This window comes from Mastacembelus armatus, chromosome 4 (assembly GCF_900324485.2).
Source record: "Mastacembelus armatus chromosome 4, fMasArm1.2, whole genome shotgun sequence".
NCBI classification, from domain to species: Eukaryota; Metazoa; Chordata; class Actinopteri; order Synbranchiformes; family Mastacembelidae; genus Mastacembelus; species Mastacembelus armatus.
The window spans coordinates 25,477,505-25,494,958 of record NC_046636.1 but is presented as its reverse complement, the minus strand read 5'-3'; the positions used below and the strand labels follow the sequence as shown (position 1 = coordinate 25,494,958).

The 17,454-nt window shown below is 39.8% G+C and overlaps 1 protein-coding gene across 1 annotated transcript; it reads right to left on the bottom strand.

The window, feature by feature from the left end:
- Positions 1–825: 825 nt before the first annotated feature.
- On the bottom strand, positions 826–13,255 carry LOC113129193 (guanine nucleotide-binding protein subunit alpha-11-like). Its single transcript, XM_026305053.1, has 8 exons — positions 13,046–13,255; positions 12,587–12,759; positions 9,631–9,815; positions 9,233–9,387; positions 7,436–7,564; positions 6,360–6,489; positions 5,509–5,662; positions 826–2,866 (listed from the first exon to the last, which is right to left on the bottom strand). Exons 2-8 carry the CDS (start codon positions 12,735–12,737, stop codon positions 2,661–2,663), a joined length of 1,110 nt encoding a protein of 369 aa, XP_026160838.1. The 5' UTR covers positions 12,738–12,759; positions 13,046–13,255; the 3' UTR covers positions 826–2,660.
- Between the last annotated feature and the right edge of the window lie 4,199 nt (positions 13,256–17,454).

Below are 17,454 nucleotides of genomic sequence, written 5' to 3'. Positions count from 1 at the left end.
TACCGCTTTACGGAAATGAAAGCGACGTGAAAGACTCCTTTGTGTCAATCCTGTGCAGATCCTCCAATGTTTTATTTGCAAACTGAAAGTGACAACAGCCTTGTGCTTGCAGCTTGCGAGACCATATTTGTCTTGGTGACAGCCTCACATCGAAGCAAAGAGAAAACACATCACGCAGACAGACAGAAAAACTGTCTGGCTATATGTGCCTGGGAAGACAAACAAACACGAGCAGTGGATTGTGTTTTCGAAAGTTTGTTTTTAATATTAACTAGAAAATCTTTTTTTCCCACTTCCTCCACCCGAGTCTGCACAAAAATATTCACTGTCACCTTATAAGAGGAGCTCCCCTAATCTAGAAAAGTAGTTTCATTAACAACCATACTCTCTAGTCACAGTTTACGTGCTGATGGTAAACAACCTTAAAAAATAGAGCAGTTAAACATCATTTAAAAGTATGCAGTAGTTGCTATCAGAAAATGTACAGTGAAATTATACATCTTTGAAGGCATCATGATAATAGCAACAACATCTGAACGCATAAAGTAGCAGTGTAGAGCTCAAAACTGCAAAGCGGCAGTTAGAACCACCTAACAACCTCATCGTGGGCTAATTGTAGGTTCCCATCGAGGTCAGTTAATTCACTGAATTTCGTTTTTATTTAATGCACTTAACATTCAATGACACACTCATGGGTAAAACTCACACTTCTGATTAATGTTATAAAATCCCCCCTCCACACACTCATATAAATAGGACCTACTAGGAGATTGAGTCCACACTTCCACCTCATTTTAATACTTTTACCCTTTAGCCAGCAGATTGCCTGTTGGATGTTTTTTTTTTTTTTTTCCACCACTGGTGATTGAACTTGCAGTGTGAATGAAGCTATTTTCTCAGTCGCTCTTTATTCATGACCTTTTGAAACTTGTCAGCCCCCCATCTGTGGCCTGTGCTCGAATTTATGCTGTTGATTTTAATGAAGTGTATTAATTGTGGATTGAGCTGAAAAGAATATTGAATGGTGATGAAGACATTGGTGCAGAATTGCCTGAACTCATGTCTGTGACTCATGTCTGAGCAGGTAGTGTACAGCTACTTGTTACATCTGGAGAAGTGTGGGTGAAACTAAATGTTAAATCTGCTGGACAGAACCAAAACAATGAGCTGAGAGTAAAGCTGAGAGGAACTGCAGAATTGGGTGATAACGCTCTGTGGACTTGTCACTGTGAACGATACACATGTAATTATATGATTTTTTTTAAGTAAAAATATTAAAAATAAACAACATTTTTTTAACCTAATCTTCTCTAATCCCTCCAACCAGTAAAACATCAATGATGAACAATGTGGATGTGATGTGTTCAGTACTTTGACCTTTACTGTCCGTCCATTAAAGTCCATTAAAACTTGCGGAGAAGCATAAAAGCACCAGTGAAGTTGATCAGGGTTCACTCTATTGCATTAGAGTACTTCAGCAAGCCTGATGCATCCCAGCAACATATAGGTTCTCTCATTACCAACCTACCGAAACCTACCATCTTCTTCTTTCCCAGTACCTAGCTATTTTATAGTACAGTACATTTAATTGGTATTAGTTGGCCAAGACATGCAAATTTTTTATGGAGAAAATAAATTTAGAAAAGGAAGAATCATGTCATGCAAAATGTGTTGTAGCATTTGGTCTCATTTCTCATAACTTTCATTTCATCCACTTTCTTGTGGCTCACTGTTTATACTGGCGGTGGAGTCGTTTCCAACTCTCTTGTTGGTTTCTCCTTCAGAACACGCAGCCTGTATGTGTCCACATGTAACACAGGGGGTTGTATAATAAATTAATGGGGACTTTGCAGAACAGATCGTGTTAAATACAGATAATACATATGAAATATTGCCAGTGTGAGATACCTGTAATCGATAGGGATTTAGGCACGCTGACAGGACCACAGTCCCCAACAATCAAAGGCTGTGGTGACATTCACTGAGAGAAAAATCCCCTGATTCAGGATGTCTGATAATAAAAGAGCGCAGCAGTTTAGAAGTCATATGTTGCCAATTTTGGTACATATTGGAAACCTTTTTGTGTTCGAGTGTGTGTAAGCATGTACTGCCCCTGAATGCACCTTGTCAAATAAAGCATTAAAAATGTGTGCGACAGCAGTGGTGTACCCATGCGTGGCCCCATCTCCACTTGTAAAAGTCATTACACCGTTAATGGCAGCACAGCACTTCAAAACATCTCCGCTCCTGCTTCAATTATGGATCAATTCAGTCACTGCATGACCAAACAAGCAAAATCAAAAATTGGGAAAAAGCTAGAGGCTGAGAGAACTGAGGATGATTACTGGTTTCTTGCTTCCTGATCAGAAGTCCTACAGTCATGTTGTGTCTCCCTGTAGAGTCCTCACTAAACGTTTTCATGTTTTCTGCTGCGAGGAGGAAGGGAGTGCGGGGCAGTGACGGTGGTGGAGGTGAGAGAAGTGTAAAACATGTCCTTCCCTCTTCACCGAGGATCAGAGGAGGACGAGGAGGAGGGGGATATTGTCCATAATCCTAAGTGACATTTCAGCCTTCATTACAGCTTTATTCATCTAACTAAACTGTCCAAACAGAGAGAAGATCCATTTTTTCCCTCCTGTTTTCCACCACTGAGTGAAAGTTCAGATAACTCCATAGTCCCTGAGAGACTTGACCAGCACTGTGTCCTTGACATCATTGAAGACCCTGCGGATGTTGTTGGTGTCGGTGGCGCAGGTGAAGTGTGGGTAAAGAGTCTTCCACTCCTCCCTGTTATCGCGGTTGACTGCCTGCTGCTCATACATCTTGCGAATGAAGGCCATGGCATCTTCAGGGTCATTCCTCTTACCTGTTACAGGTGAAAAGGAAATGAGGGATTTTTTTATTTATTACGATACCGTACAGCTGCAAACTGAATGAAAAGATGAGTGCACCTAGTTTTGATCAAATATTTTTGAAAGACCAGAAAAAAAACATGGAGCTGAGGCTAATGGTCATGTTACTTTTCCTGTTTTTATATTACCTAATACCAACTTCTGTCAAGTCATCACAAGGTTGCTAAGGTCAAATCTGAAAAGCACTAAAAAAACACTCTGCTTGAATTGGATGATAAAAACTACTACACAAAGGCAACTGGAACCAAAATAGTCTAGTGTATTAGAGCTGCAATAATTATTTATATTGATTAATCTGCCAACCATTGCTTTAAATGATCTGTTTAGTCTATGTAAAGTAAAAACAAATGGCCAATAATGTTCCCAGGGTACACAGGGAAAACTAAGAGCTTTTTTACGACCTAAATTTTCTGTTACCAGCTTCTCAAATGTTTGGATTTGACGCATTTCCAAACATTTGAGTTTCAGACTGCTAGTCAAATAAAAAAAAAAAGAACTATCAAAATAGATCACGTTAGGCTGTGGGAAGTTATAGTGGTAATGTTTAGACAAAATGATTAATTGCTTAGTTGAGAACATAATCTCCAGTTTAAGCAAATGAAAATAATCATTAGTTGCAGAAGCAAAGTTTTAAATCCTATGTTTGAAAAGCTGCAAGTTGTGGTGATGATTTACATTATTTTCCAATTTCATTTAATGGCAACAGACTAGTTGTTTAATTGACTAATTTTTGCACTAATACAATTGACAGACTTTCTTCCTGTCTCCAATGTAGAAGACTGCAGGGCTATTTAACAACAGTAGCCTTTAAGTCTAGTCACAGCAGCAGTGAGAAAGGCCACTCGGTCTCCACACACAACAGTACATGGCAACATTAGCAGCAAATAGCAGCCAGTGGTAGAAAGTGCTCAGACTTGACGTTAAGGTTAAATTGAAATCAACAGGCTTGACCCTATATGAGTGCTAAATGCTGATGGTAAAACACAGTGGGCACACTGCAGGTACACACACACACTCACAAATAATCACTCTGCCAATAATTCCCACTGCACACACACACACACACACACACACACACACACACACACCTCACGCACATACAGATGCTTATGTACAGCATCTGTCTGTGGTTGCCATGGGTAACACAGGGAGTGGACGGTTCGGGTGATGCTCCGCAGCCTTTTACACCAGCGAAGCTACAGGCTGCAGCCACATCAGTAGGCACCCCAAGTACCTGGAAATGACTCATTTGCAACTCAGTGTGTGTGTGTGTGCGTGTGTGTGCAGTGGGAATTATTGGCAGAGTAATTATTTATGACAGTATGAGAGAAAAAAAAGAAGCAAACAAGAAATAAAAACTAAAAAGCTGTAATGATTGCTGAGACAGCGATGGCGGGAGAATTTTTTCAGTTGAGTCAGGAGACACACTGGGGCTGAAATTACTTTGCAAATGATTTATTTATTTGTATATTTTTTGAAGTGATATATTATTTCCAGCGAGAGCAGTAGGGTGTGATGAAATGCAAGCTCAAAGCAAACTGGCTAAAAGAAAACAAGATCACAAACCTCTGACATGCTTCGTCCACAGTGTGAGAATACACACCTGCAGAAAACTACAATGTAGTTGCAAAAAACTACAATGTAGCTGCAGAAAACTACAATGTAGCTGCAGAAAACTACAATGTAGCAGAAAACTACAATGTAGCTGCAAAAAACTACAATGTAGCTGCAGAAAACTACAATGTAGCTGCAGAAAACTACAATGTAGCTGCAGAAAACTACAATGTAGCAGAAAACTACAATGTAGCTGCAAAAAACTACAATGTAGCTGCAGAAAACTACAATGTAGCTGCAGAAAACTACAATGTAGCTGCAGAAAACTACAATGCTGGAGCTGTGGTTGTTAATGATCAAATCTGCTGTCACGGTGTTGGAGTTTGCTTCCAATACTGTAATTTCTTATTTGACTCTTTAGACCCCAAAGCATTAGCTTGGTTATTAAATTTCAAACCTGTTTTAGTGTGTCAATATTATATCCATCCACAGATATGACAGCCAAAATCCACCATGATTACGCTCACTCTCAAAACTTTAAAATATCCACATGCCTGATTTTTTATACAACATATTCACTGTACAATCAATAAAATGTGAAAAAGGAGTCTAGAGCTCCATGATGGACTGGTGACCTGTCCAGGGTGTACCCCTGCCTTTCACCCAAAGAGAGCTGGGATAGGCTCCAGCAGATCTCTGTGACCCTGGTTAGGAATAATATAGATGATGGATGGATGGAGTCTAGAGCTATGCTGCAGGTTTTGTGAGACAGTTGTTAGACACAGTGGTGCTTCAAGGTAAATGCTAATGCTAAGATATCAACCTCATAATGGCAGCAAAGCACATTTGAGAAGCTGGAACCAGAAAAAGGTAGTAATTTTTTTCTGGTCTAGTAATGAAATCAATAATCTATATATTGGTCTGTTTGTTAAATAATCAAATTGTTTCATTGACTAATTGCTTCAAGATGAATCTAGTTCAAACAGCAACTTTGATAATCTACCTACAACTGAAATTAAACATGGATATATTCACAGCTTACCTGTGTAGTTGGGAAAGCATTTCTGCAGGTCAGAGGTTTGGATTTTGTCAGCCAGGATGTCAGTCTTGTTGAGGAACAGGATGATGGATGTGTTGAAAAACCAGGGGGAATGGATGGTGGTGTAGAACAGAGCCAGACTCTCATGCATTCGGTTCTGAGAAACGGAGATAGAGTCAGTTATCATGCTGGAGGCAGCAGGACTCAATTTGTTGCAGAAAAAAGAATTACACCAGTGAGTTTTGGAGGGATGATTTTTACTTGAGAGGAAAAACATGGTACGGCTAGGTGGATTTGGATGGGTGAGGATGAAGCAGAGAGAGGAAGCAGTCCTTTCAAGAAAGGAGGGGGGGAGTTCATGAAGGGTCTGGAGCACACAGGCCACTGTGGAGGTTAATGAATGTGTTGGCAGGCTGAAAAAGTGGCTGGGAGAGATAAACGACTTAGTGACAGGATGTGAGGGAGGAATGGGGAGAAGGTGAAGGAGGGCTGGAGAGGCTGGGATTAGGGGAGAGGTTTTCTTGTGCAAGAGTGAGACCTGCTGGTGGATGGCTGAAATGACTGCAGGTAGGATGAGTGAAATATGTTTACACAGCAGTGATAATAATCCAATAACACAGGGCTGAAGCTTTTGTTTTATTATCAGTTGTTTTCATCATTTCTTGTTTTTTTTTTTTTCTATTTTTCATTTATCTCTTAGACTATAAATTATCAGAAAATAGTGAAAATCAAGCTCATAAAGTTATTATTTTGTCCACCTCCTGCAGTGGTAGACAGAGTGAGGGACTCAGATAAGTTTCTAAAGGCACAAGTATACACACACACACACACACACACACACACAGGATTCTTACAATGGACTCTCTCTCCTCCAGAACCTGGTTGTACTCGCTCAGGGAGGCCAGGAAGATGAGGGAGGTGACGTTTTCAAAACAGTGAATCCACTTGCGACGCTCCGACTTCTGGCCACCCACATCCACAATCCTGTCAGGCGCCCAAGCAGAAAGGGGAAGATTTAACAAAAGCAGTTCTGGGAACAATTAGGCAACTATACACAGAGATGGAGAAATGTCTGCATCAACCTGGGGCCTTTCTTTGCTGAATTTGTTCAGCCCGTGTCTTAGATGGGTTTTTCTCTCTGGGTACACATGCAGGTTAGATTAATTGGTGACTCTAAATCGCATGTAGGTGTGACTGTAAGTGGTTATATCCCTCTGTGTCAACCTCGTGATAGACTGGTGATCTGTCCATGGTGTACCCCACCTTTTCTCCACCTACATCAGCTACGATCAGCTCTACCTCCCACAATGCTTAACAGGAATAAGCAATAGTGATAGTAATGGATGGTTGACTTTTATTCCTTATTCGTGTTGTTGTAGCGTTGTTTAAAAATGTAAGCACAAGATTATTGATCAGGCTTTTATGAATTTGTGGTATCTCATAAACCCACAATAATAAAAACTTCCATTGTTTAATAATTTGTCACATGTTTACGGACTGCACTCACAGCAGCATGTGGTGGTTTGTGAAACAGAGGTGCATCTAACAGGAATAGTGGCTTTCACACAGGAACAAAGCACGTCAGTTTTCCCCAGTTTAGCTTGTTTTAATTCTTAAGCTTTACCTCGTGATTTAAGAGCAGGTGTCACTTTCCTGGGCTTTGTATGCCTAACTCTGTGAGTGCCTGCTCTGGTCTCAGAAAGACACAATACCAACACATGTTTAAAAAAATAAAACACACAGTGACACCTCACTTCCTGGCAGGAGCTTTGTACAGAGGCAATCGGAAATGTGACCCTATTGCGTCCAAACAGGCATGAGCAGACAAAGCCTTCACAAGAGTCAATAGTATTTTTTTTTCCCAGGGCAGTGACTAGTGCTGGTATTAGATTTGTCCCTGTAAGAGGTCGGTAATCTTAGGATTGGCCACCTTAGTGTGATGGTCTTGATGGTGAAAGCATAGTCGTGGATGCCTGTGGTGGGGAATCGAACTCGCAGCACATCCTGCTCAGTGGGGATGTAGTCTGGGGAGGAAATGCGGTCCAGATTACTCATGTAGCTGAAGGAAACGGGGGGGAAAAAAGAAGAAGTGTTATAATTGTGCTAAAGCCTCTGTTTCTGGCACCACAGGAGACCTCTAATAAAACATATTGACTCTGTTTACGTCACATCCAACTTTGACCTGACACAAGATGTGTAATGAATTAGTGATGATAAAAAAACACATTAAAAATACAAGAAGGGAGTGGAGAGAGTCCATATTGCCCTGTGTACAGACTACGGCTTTATGGCTGGTGTTGGTACAAGCTGTTGTTAGCTAATGTTGACTGCCTGCCTCTTATCGTGGACACACCATGATGACTGAGCTGCTGCTTAAACACACAACACAGCAGCAATAGAAAAGAGAGAGAACAGAGACAGGCTGAGCCGAGGCTTTGTTCTGTGACACATAAGATACTTCCAGCGAGGTTCACACCTACTCTATGTTAAAGTGAAGTGAAATCACAGAGGATAGCTCAGAGCTACCATAAGTTATTAAGGTTTTCATTATCTTCTTACAATATTATGAATATACTGAGGTTCAGAAGACAGTGGGCACATTTCCTAAAAGATTCATTCATCAATTCTTAGTTTCAACACATCTGAGAAATATTTCATTACTGCAGACTGTAAAGCACTAGACTGTTAGCGAATATAAAATATATAACATATAAACACATATAAAGACAGGAAGAAATATATCCATATAGTGAAAAAAGTGTCCTCTCACCCACAGATTAATAATTGTTAATAATGTTTTAAAAATCATTTATAATTATTTTAAGAATTTACTGTAATTATTTAAATGAAAACACTAAAACAAAAAATGAACAGACTATCAGGCGGCTGTGAGGTCAGCTACATCACAATATCATAGCCATAATTATTAGCAATTGTAATTGACTTTTTTAATATTATAAACTGAAAATCCAGGAACGATCTTTCCTCTGGACACCGTTAGCTGTGAGGATTTTCTTCATAATTTCATTGGTAAAGTATTGACTAATCAGTTTTGACCAGTCTTTCTCTTAATTTGTTCAAGGATTCTGTTTGCTCTGCTGTCTTTAATCAGTTTGAGCCTGTGTCTCTTTCACTACTCTCAGAGGTAGGACATAATCTGAAGATAAAAAACTATTTAAAGAGATTTTTAGATTAATGGGTTTGTGCTTTTTAACTTTTATCAACAGGCTGAGCTGTAGTGATCGTGCAGAAAGTTTGATTTCACTGGCCCAGATATAGATATTTTAAATCTTAGAGATGGATATTTTGGTTGGGCAGAACAAGCAATTTGAAGACATCAGCTTGAACTCTGGGAAACAGTTTTCACCATTTTTGGACATATAGAACAATTATAGGATTGCAAAAAAAATTGAAATGTATATGTAAAATGTATACTATACTATTTGGTATAAATGTTTAATCTCAGATAACATATGAAGTGAAAAATAGACGATGCAGTAGTATTTAATTTCTGCTTTTTGATAAACAGTATTTTACTATTTTAGAGATATGTTTTCTTCTTCTATGCAGATATTGTTATGCAGTATATTGCCTATCATAGATTTCTGTATCATTGTTGGCAACTTGCTGTGACAGCGTTTCATCATCTGATACTCTCTGATGCACCCAATGCAGGGTGTGGTACGCTGTATAGAGTTTTGATTTCCACTACGACACAGCTACTCACTACTCTGTGGAGTCCAGGAGCTGGTACTCGCAGCGGCGGCCGTAACAGGCCCGGATACCAGAGTCTGCCCAGAGGCGCCGAATTGCATCAACATAGCCCCTCTCCAGCTGCGTGATCTGGACTGTGTCTACTTCCTGCAGCCGCTGAGCATACGTCTGAAAGACAGAGAGAGAGACAATGCATGTTAAGAGACTTCATGACATACTGAAACTCGTGCTGGTGACATTTAATGAAACTATCTGATCTCTTAAAAACTGAATACATCCTTTTGCAGATACATCAGCTTTGTTGAAGGCTTCAGCTAGTGTGTGATATTACTAGTTTCTATTTATATGCTGCAACATGCTCCATGTATGTTTATGTGGGTGGAGGTCCGTGTACTTTATGTGAGCGTGTACCTCGTTCTGTGGGTTAGAGTAGGGGATTCTGAGCGTGGTCATGGCTCCTGTCATGGCCTTGATGGCCGTGAAGATGTTCTGGAAGATACATTTGGCGAAAGCCTTCCTCTCCTCTTCTGAGAAGCCTCGCCCATGGATGATCCTCATCTGTCGGATGAATGTGGTTTTTCCACTCTCTCCAGTTCCTGTAGCAAGAAATGGGAAAAAATATCAACTAATAAAATACTTAGGAGCATTATCAGTACAATTTCATAAAGAGGCCACCATCTCACACCATTAAGGTCCTCATTTTTAGCCCATTTTTAATAGTTTGGACCTTTATTTAATCATTTTCTACCTGGGCCATCGTGAGTTTCCTCCTACTTTTCAAGCTTTCATCCACAATCCAAAGACATGCAAATAGGGTGAATTGAAAACTCTAAAGGTTGTTTGTCTGCTCTCCTAAGACCCTGACCAGGATACATAGTTTATAAAACAGATATCTGTCTGATGGGAAATTCATGTCTGGTTAGCGGAGTGCTGAACGTGATGAGAAAAATTAATAAATAAACTTTAAAGCTGAACTTAATATTGTTATTAATGGAACAAATAACTAATTGGGTGTCGCTTGTAGTGACTAACCCAAAGGCAATTATTTCTCATCAGTTTCACAAAGCATTTTAGTCTCTTTCAGCTCATTGTTTTGGTTTTATTTCCAGTAACTTTCATGTTTTTCCTCTTTGCCCCAAATTATAGACAAAGATACCAACTAACCTGAAATCAACTCCTACTAAAACTTCGTAAGGTGATATTTGTTGTGTTTTCAGCTTGTTCTGCTGCCCCTAGTGGCTCAAAATTATAACATGTTGAAGTGAGAATATTTATAAGTTACCATACCCTGATAAACACATAAGTTAACACATTAATATAGCCAGTCCAAAGAGGTTTTAAACCAAAACAAAAAAAATGTTTCTAAAACATTGCCTGGTGCCATGGCACACTCATTTATCTGTGAAGGACAGGACAAAGCTGATGCAGATTGTGAACTGACTGGGAAATCTCAGCTTAACCCTGAGTCGCTGTACATCAGGCAGCTGCAGAGGAAGGCCAGCTCCATCTTAAACGATGACTCCCACCCCTTACATGAGGAGCTCCAGTGTAGAACCTGAACCTTGCTATTAAATGAAAAATGTAGTTAATCACTCTTCAGCGAAGTACATGAACAACAAACCCCAAGTTGTCAAAAGCTAAATGTCGACAAGACTTCACTGTTATTACTGTGGGTTTGTTGTTTCTCAGCTACTTCTGCAGTTAAAAGATGAGAAGCTAAAAGCCTTTAAAGAAAAACCACAACAGACGAGGTGACTATCAGATGCTGTCAAACCAGGTATTACTCTAATAGACGCACATTTTCTCTTCGCTGTTCATGTTGATCCTCAGAGAACAAAGTCAAATTCAAAAGAAGTCTCTGTGCTCCAAATAATTCTCAGACTGTACTTGACATTTCACGGCTTCCTTTACTGTCTATACCCGGCCGTGTTTCATTGTGTTTGAGCTTTACTCTACAAACTGGCTACAGACCGACAACATCACAAGCTTTAGTCTGCAGCTCTCTTGACGTATATCATTCATTTAACCTGCCCCAGTGGAAACTAAAGCACCTTTCTTCTTATTCTGCCACGTTCCAGTAATTTCTCTTTACTTTTGAGGAACAGCACGTAAATCCTTACCCGTAACGTTCTTGAAAATGCAAACATAAACATTTGTTTTTGGTATGTCCACACAGTGATAGAGGAAATAAGATAATAATAATTTGATATTATTGTTTACTGACTCTCCATATCATTGCAGGATTTCCCCCAGGAAATGAGGCGGTAAGCATCCAGGATCATGGTACATCTTGTCTTGTTATCCATTTAATTTGCTGATAAAGAACTAGACCAAAGACATACTCAGTGAACATGTGGTGTTTCCTATATGAAACAGCCCCTCTGAACTCTCTCACCGAATGTTTTGTTTCTAGAAATTGTAGTGTCAGTGGAAGTGGCCTTTACTATAGGAAGGGTCTCGCACCTTCACAATAAAACACTGCAGGAAACCAGCTGTCCAGACATATCACGATATTGTAATTCACTGTACTGCTGATAGTTTGACTAAATAAAAAAATATATGAATCTACACTTTTGATGACTGGTTATAAAAATTATATTTTTGCCCATATTGTCCTAAAATAAGGCTTTCAAAATATCATCCACTCGAACTGATTTAAAAACGCATCCCTCTGTCCCTTATTTATTACCCTGGCTATCTCTGCTGGTTTATAAATAACAGCAAATGCCCAATCACCAAGGAGATGTCTCTGTAAAACTGCCCAACTGTCCAAAAAGCCACTGATACTCAGTTTATTACCACATAGAAAAGCAGCACAGTCTTGCACCTTCATGGGAAGCTGAAATAAGGTAACGTTTAGCTGCTTGCTGACACATTTTCTAGATGAATCAACTCACAGGCTCTAATTCCAGCATTATGTTCCTTTAATCCAACATTACGCCCATTAATGTCCTCTGCCTGCCTGCTGGGCTTGTCTGACTTCACCAGAGCCTCAAAGGAAAAGCAGAGCAGCCGTCAATCAGGTCTAAAGTCATCAAACCAGCTGTAAAGTAGGTTTTTGGGCTGCATGTGTCAGGCCCCTGCGGTTTTCAGCTATAACCAATCCCAATCTGGATCATTCTTTACATACTTGCTTGATGACACATGCTTTACATAGTTTTGTCACTTGGCTGTAGGTCACCAAACAGGCCAGTTTTAATTTGTATGCAGGGTGTTGCTTATAGTGTATTTTTCAGATGTCAGTGTTACTCTTTTATTCCTACCCCCTATTTACTTATTATTTGGGAACAGTGAATTGCTGCAGAATGAAAAACTCCATAAAGCTGAACAAACAGAAATGTGAGGTGCCGTGTGTGCCGTCACTGACCCAGCAGGAGGATTTTAATCTCCCTCCTCTCTTTCTTCTTCTGCTGCTTGAGGATCCTCTTGATCTCCTTGTCCACGGCGATGCTCCTCTGCTCCTCCTCGGACAGGCAGCACGCACAGGTGCGGCGGCACCACTGCCAGCAGTCTGCCATCGCCAAACCCGCTGAGATGAAACTGTTAATGAATAATCAGCTGTAATGAGTCGATAAGGACTAACAATAACCTCGTCACGCAGCTTCTATTTAATATCCTGAGCTGTTTACTTTCTCTGTGGTTCAGACCCGTCGGGATTTATTCTAACAACAAGGTCAGACCCATTGAAATCTTTCTTTAACGCTAAAACATGATCAGCAGGTTTGAGTTGCCTTTTCTGCTGAGGATCCACCTGTTTGAGCTACATTCTGTCAACGCAGGCTGTCCTGTCAGTACAGCTTTGTACTCATGAGGAGTTTGTCCTTACCTCCAATCAGTCTGTCACACTCCTTGAAAGCGCACAGGTTCAGTCTCTGACTGCGTTTCTCGGTCCATTTATCTCCGTGTCCCCTGTGCGCTCCACCTGCGGGTAGCGGCTAACACCTGACTAACACACTAGTCCTCACTGAAACGGATTTAAAACTACTTTTTTTCTTTCTTTCAACCTGCAGCTCGGGAAAGTCCACCGCGCCTACAGAGGAATGTGCCGCCTCTGAAAACGCGCTGTAATAGGAATGCGCTCTGGGCGACGCTGCGGCAAGAGAGCGGCAAACTACCGCTGCTGCGCCGGAAGTTGTGCTTACAAAGTAAGAGCACTGTCCATCCATCCATCCCTCATCTATACCCCCTTATTCCTAACCAGGGTCCCAGGGATCAGCTGGAGCCTATCCCAGCTCTCTTTGGGTGAAAGGCAGGGGTCCACCCTGGACAGGTCCCCAGTCCATCACAGGGCCACATAGAGACAAACAACCTCACACACTCACACTCACTCCTATGGGCAATTTAGAGTCACCAATCAACCTGACATACATGTTTTTGGACTGTGGGAGGAAACCAGAGTACCTGGAGAAAACCCACACAAGCACAGGGAGAACATGCAGACTCCACACAGAAAGGCCCCTGATGGGTTTCAGACCAGGAACCTTCTTGATGTGAGGCAACAGGGCTAACCACTACTCCACTATTTTTCATTTACACATAAAATAAACATTTATATGATGAAACGAAATAGAATACTGAGTTTTACTAATTTACAAAAGCAAATATTTGAAAATATTGCATTAAAGTAGTGGAAGAATGAAATCATATTAATTAAGCCACATTAGCTCAAGTACCTCTTTGACAGGCTACTTGTACTTTACCATCTTATGCTATTTTATTCTTTGCACATTATCATTATTGTAATTGAAAAGAATGTGCTTTTTACTCTAGTGTGTTTATCTAACAGCTATGGTTGTGATGCTTTACAAACATATGATGTACCTAATAGCCTATAAAGTAAAATCCCCACACATTAAAGAATTAATAATTATAATAATAATCCACTAATGTGAATATTCTATACTGGGCAATCAATGCTTTACTTTAACTTAACAGAAAATGATCCAGACTTCCACTACAACATACTGTAATAGCACAAAGTAAAGAGCACATGCACACTTTACAGCTACTTTTATAATAACCCAGCAAATCGAAAACCTAAATTGCCTTTGTCAATTACATTATGCTACTGCTTGTTTTAGCTAAAGCACATATCTATTTTAGCAAATTTATTTAAGCTACAAATTAGTTTTAGCCTTTTGGATTAAATACAGTGTAGTAAATGTTCTTATCGGTTTTTCATCAGCTGTGAAAGTCAGGACAGGACACCCACTGTGACATTACTGGCTGTATTGTTACCAAAGGTTCAACAAGCTTAAGAAGTCAAAGCCATATAGCGCAGTGTGATAGTAGTTTTCTGCCCTTCAGTATATGATTTATTGTTGATACTAACCACTCCTCGAGTATATTGTCCCAAAGTAAATAAGCTGGCCACAAGTCTTGGCGATGCAAGATATGAATAGACATGACAGAACACACAATATGTTAAGTCCAGCCAAAACTACTGCATGTGTTGACTGCAAAAGTAATATATTATCTTGTGTTATGACTGAATGGAACAGGACTTTGCACCTTTTGAGGCCTGAAACACCTGCACATGTATTATTTTATGTACTAGCCCTGTACGGGAAAAGTACAGTATATGTGTTGTAGCATTGTAGCATAACCGCATTGAGTCTTATAACCTGAGCAAAATAAAAATAATGTCATAAATCATTTAATTGTGCTTTTAATTTGAAAGTATTTCTTCAACATGTAACAAAATTTAATCAAAGTGTCAAATTAACTTTCATAATCTTTTGATTAGTGCCACGCCAAAACTTTGGGCCAGGTCAGAGAAGACTATTATTTTGAAAAGGTAACACCAGGAGTGTGCTTTCTTTCATTCAGGTTGGTATGACAGCACTATGGCGTGTGGTGCAGTGTGGATGAGTTTCAGCTGCTGCAGAGGCTCCTGTGCTTCATGTTTCAGCTGAGCTTGATTTAAATCAGTGACACAGTTTTACTGGATTTTTTTACTATTTATCATGTACTGAAAGTTTCAACTTGATATTTCACTGGGAGTACAATAAGATTTCAACCTAAACTAACTCAACAATGTAACAGCTCAGTTTTTTTTCAAATCTTTTTATCAGATTTAATTTAGTGGGAACTTATTTATCAAAATATTCAACTTCCTTTAGGTTATAAAAATATAATAATTCCTTTACTAAATTATATACAAATGAACTATGTGAAATATGGTGATAAAATAGATTTGACAGGTCTATACAATGGACTCATAGCTGAGCAGGCTTCTACAGACATTTCATAATGGTAACAGAAATATCAAAGTGATTTTTCATAGTGCAGCTGGTTATCTGAGTTTCTGAGCAGAGGTGAAGGGTGCAACAGGTATTTTGTCACTCCTCCTTGGCTGCTATTTGGATGTCAATCTTTTGTCTCAGCCAGGGGAACCGGTTTGTACAGGCTTTCAATGCCAGATATTGAGATCACCCGAGCTCCTCATTGCTATGGGAACAAGGTGAGGTGAAAGAGCACTACAGGTGTGTATGGAGGGGTCCTGTTAGTGTGATTTACAGCAAGTGTACGAAGGTTTAAACCCACATGTAATTACTCCATCACACATCATAGATTCTGCTTTGTAGTTATGTGTCATCCGTCTAAACAAGACATCGTAACATAACATCATAACATATCTGTTGTGCGTTTTAGCTTATGTGGAATTTGTTTATGTTCTTTCATATATGTGTAATTCTTCTGCATTCAGACTTATAATAAACTGGCCTGTGTGCAAACATACGTGTACTTTTGCGTTGTGCTCTTTTATGAATGACAAGACACGACTGCAGTATTACAGTTTGTAGTTTCTTCAGTAACCTGATCACAGTACATCTCTTTTGTTTGAACACCTTTTTGTGTCTTTGTCCATTATGAGATTTCATCCTCTCCATGTTCAAGCATAACAATCACAGTCTGTGACTATATGTAAGATGTATTGATGTATAAAGTAAAAGAGGACAGTGGAGAGAGGACACAAGAAAAGTAATGTAAAGACAGAAAGGGTGAGAGAGTGTCCTGCATGTGCATGGGCATACATTCAGAATATTATCTGCCTCATCCTTCCAGTTACAGGAAGTTAAATCGTGCAGTGTTCACATGCTGGCAAAGGGTGATCTGAATCTCCAAGAATGATACAACCCATTGTAAAACTGGGAAAGCCCTATAGGTTCTATTATATAATTTTTTGACGTGTCCTAACAGGCAACCACATACACTAAACCGTAAGGAGACTTTGTCCCCTGTTGCTGGCTGCTGTGAGAAACAGACGATGATCAATGATTAATCTGCCAGCAGCAATCAGATACTGAGACATACAGGAAACTGACACACTGCAGGCTGTTTTCCTCCATGTTCCCATCACTTCCAACAACAATGTACACTAACACATACAGTACCTTTTAAGAAAAATGTTATTTGGATTGTTATATGTCTGTGTGAGTATAGTGTTTGGGCAATTGCAGTAAGGATGTGGGGAAAATTATCTTTACCATAATCTGTTAAGTAGAAAATATCATTTGACAATGATTTAAAGAGGAGTGTGGCAGATAGTTCAAATTGGATGAAAAATGTTGCAAGTCCCATCTGTGGGTGGAGGTTTGTGGCAGCCCATTAAGATGTGGGCAGGCAGGTTAGGCTGTAATCTCATGAGTCATGTTTGAAGATTATCCTGACCATACCAAACATACCACATACAAGTTTTCTGACACCTGAAGCACTTCATTCTTTCAGGTTACATTAAGTCTCTTTGACATTTGAGTTTTAGGTCACAATTCACGCTGCAAGAAACTACAAACCACTTTAGCCAACTTTAAACTTTATTCTTTACTTACTACTTACTTTAATCAGACTGCTCACCTTCAATCACACCCAGTAGATTAATGTACTCCACCTTTTTGAATACATTCATGCGTGTTTTAAATGTGATTCCAGATGTGTAGCTTAGACATTTCTTGCTTGAGAAGATCGAGGTGCTGGTGGAGGTCAAACTGAGAGAGTAAAACATTACCACATTTCTAAAATGGTGCTTTTTATGGAACCTCACCATTGCGACTACATAACCTCTCCACAAGATGTCACTTGACTCAACAGCATCATCCGCCTGCTCTCATAGAGGGATTTACAGCCAGATGGAGTCACAGGGTTGTAATGTTTTTCTTAAAACTGGGATGATGGTGGCGGTAAACACCCATGATTTGCCTTTTGCTTGTGTCATCGTCGCCATTGTCCTCCTCA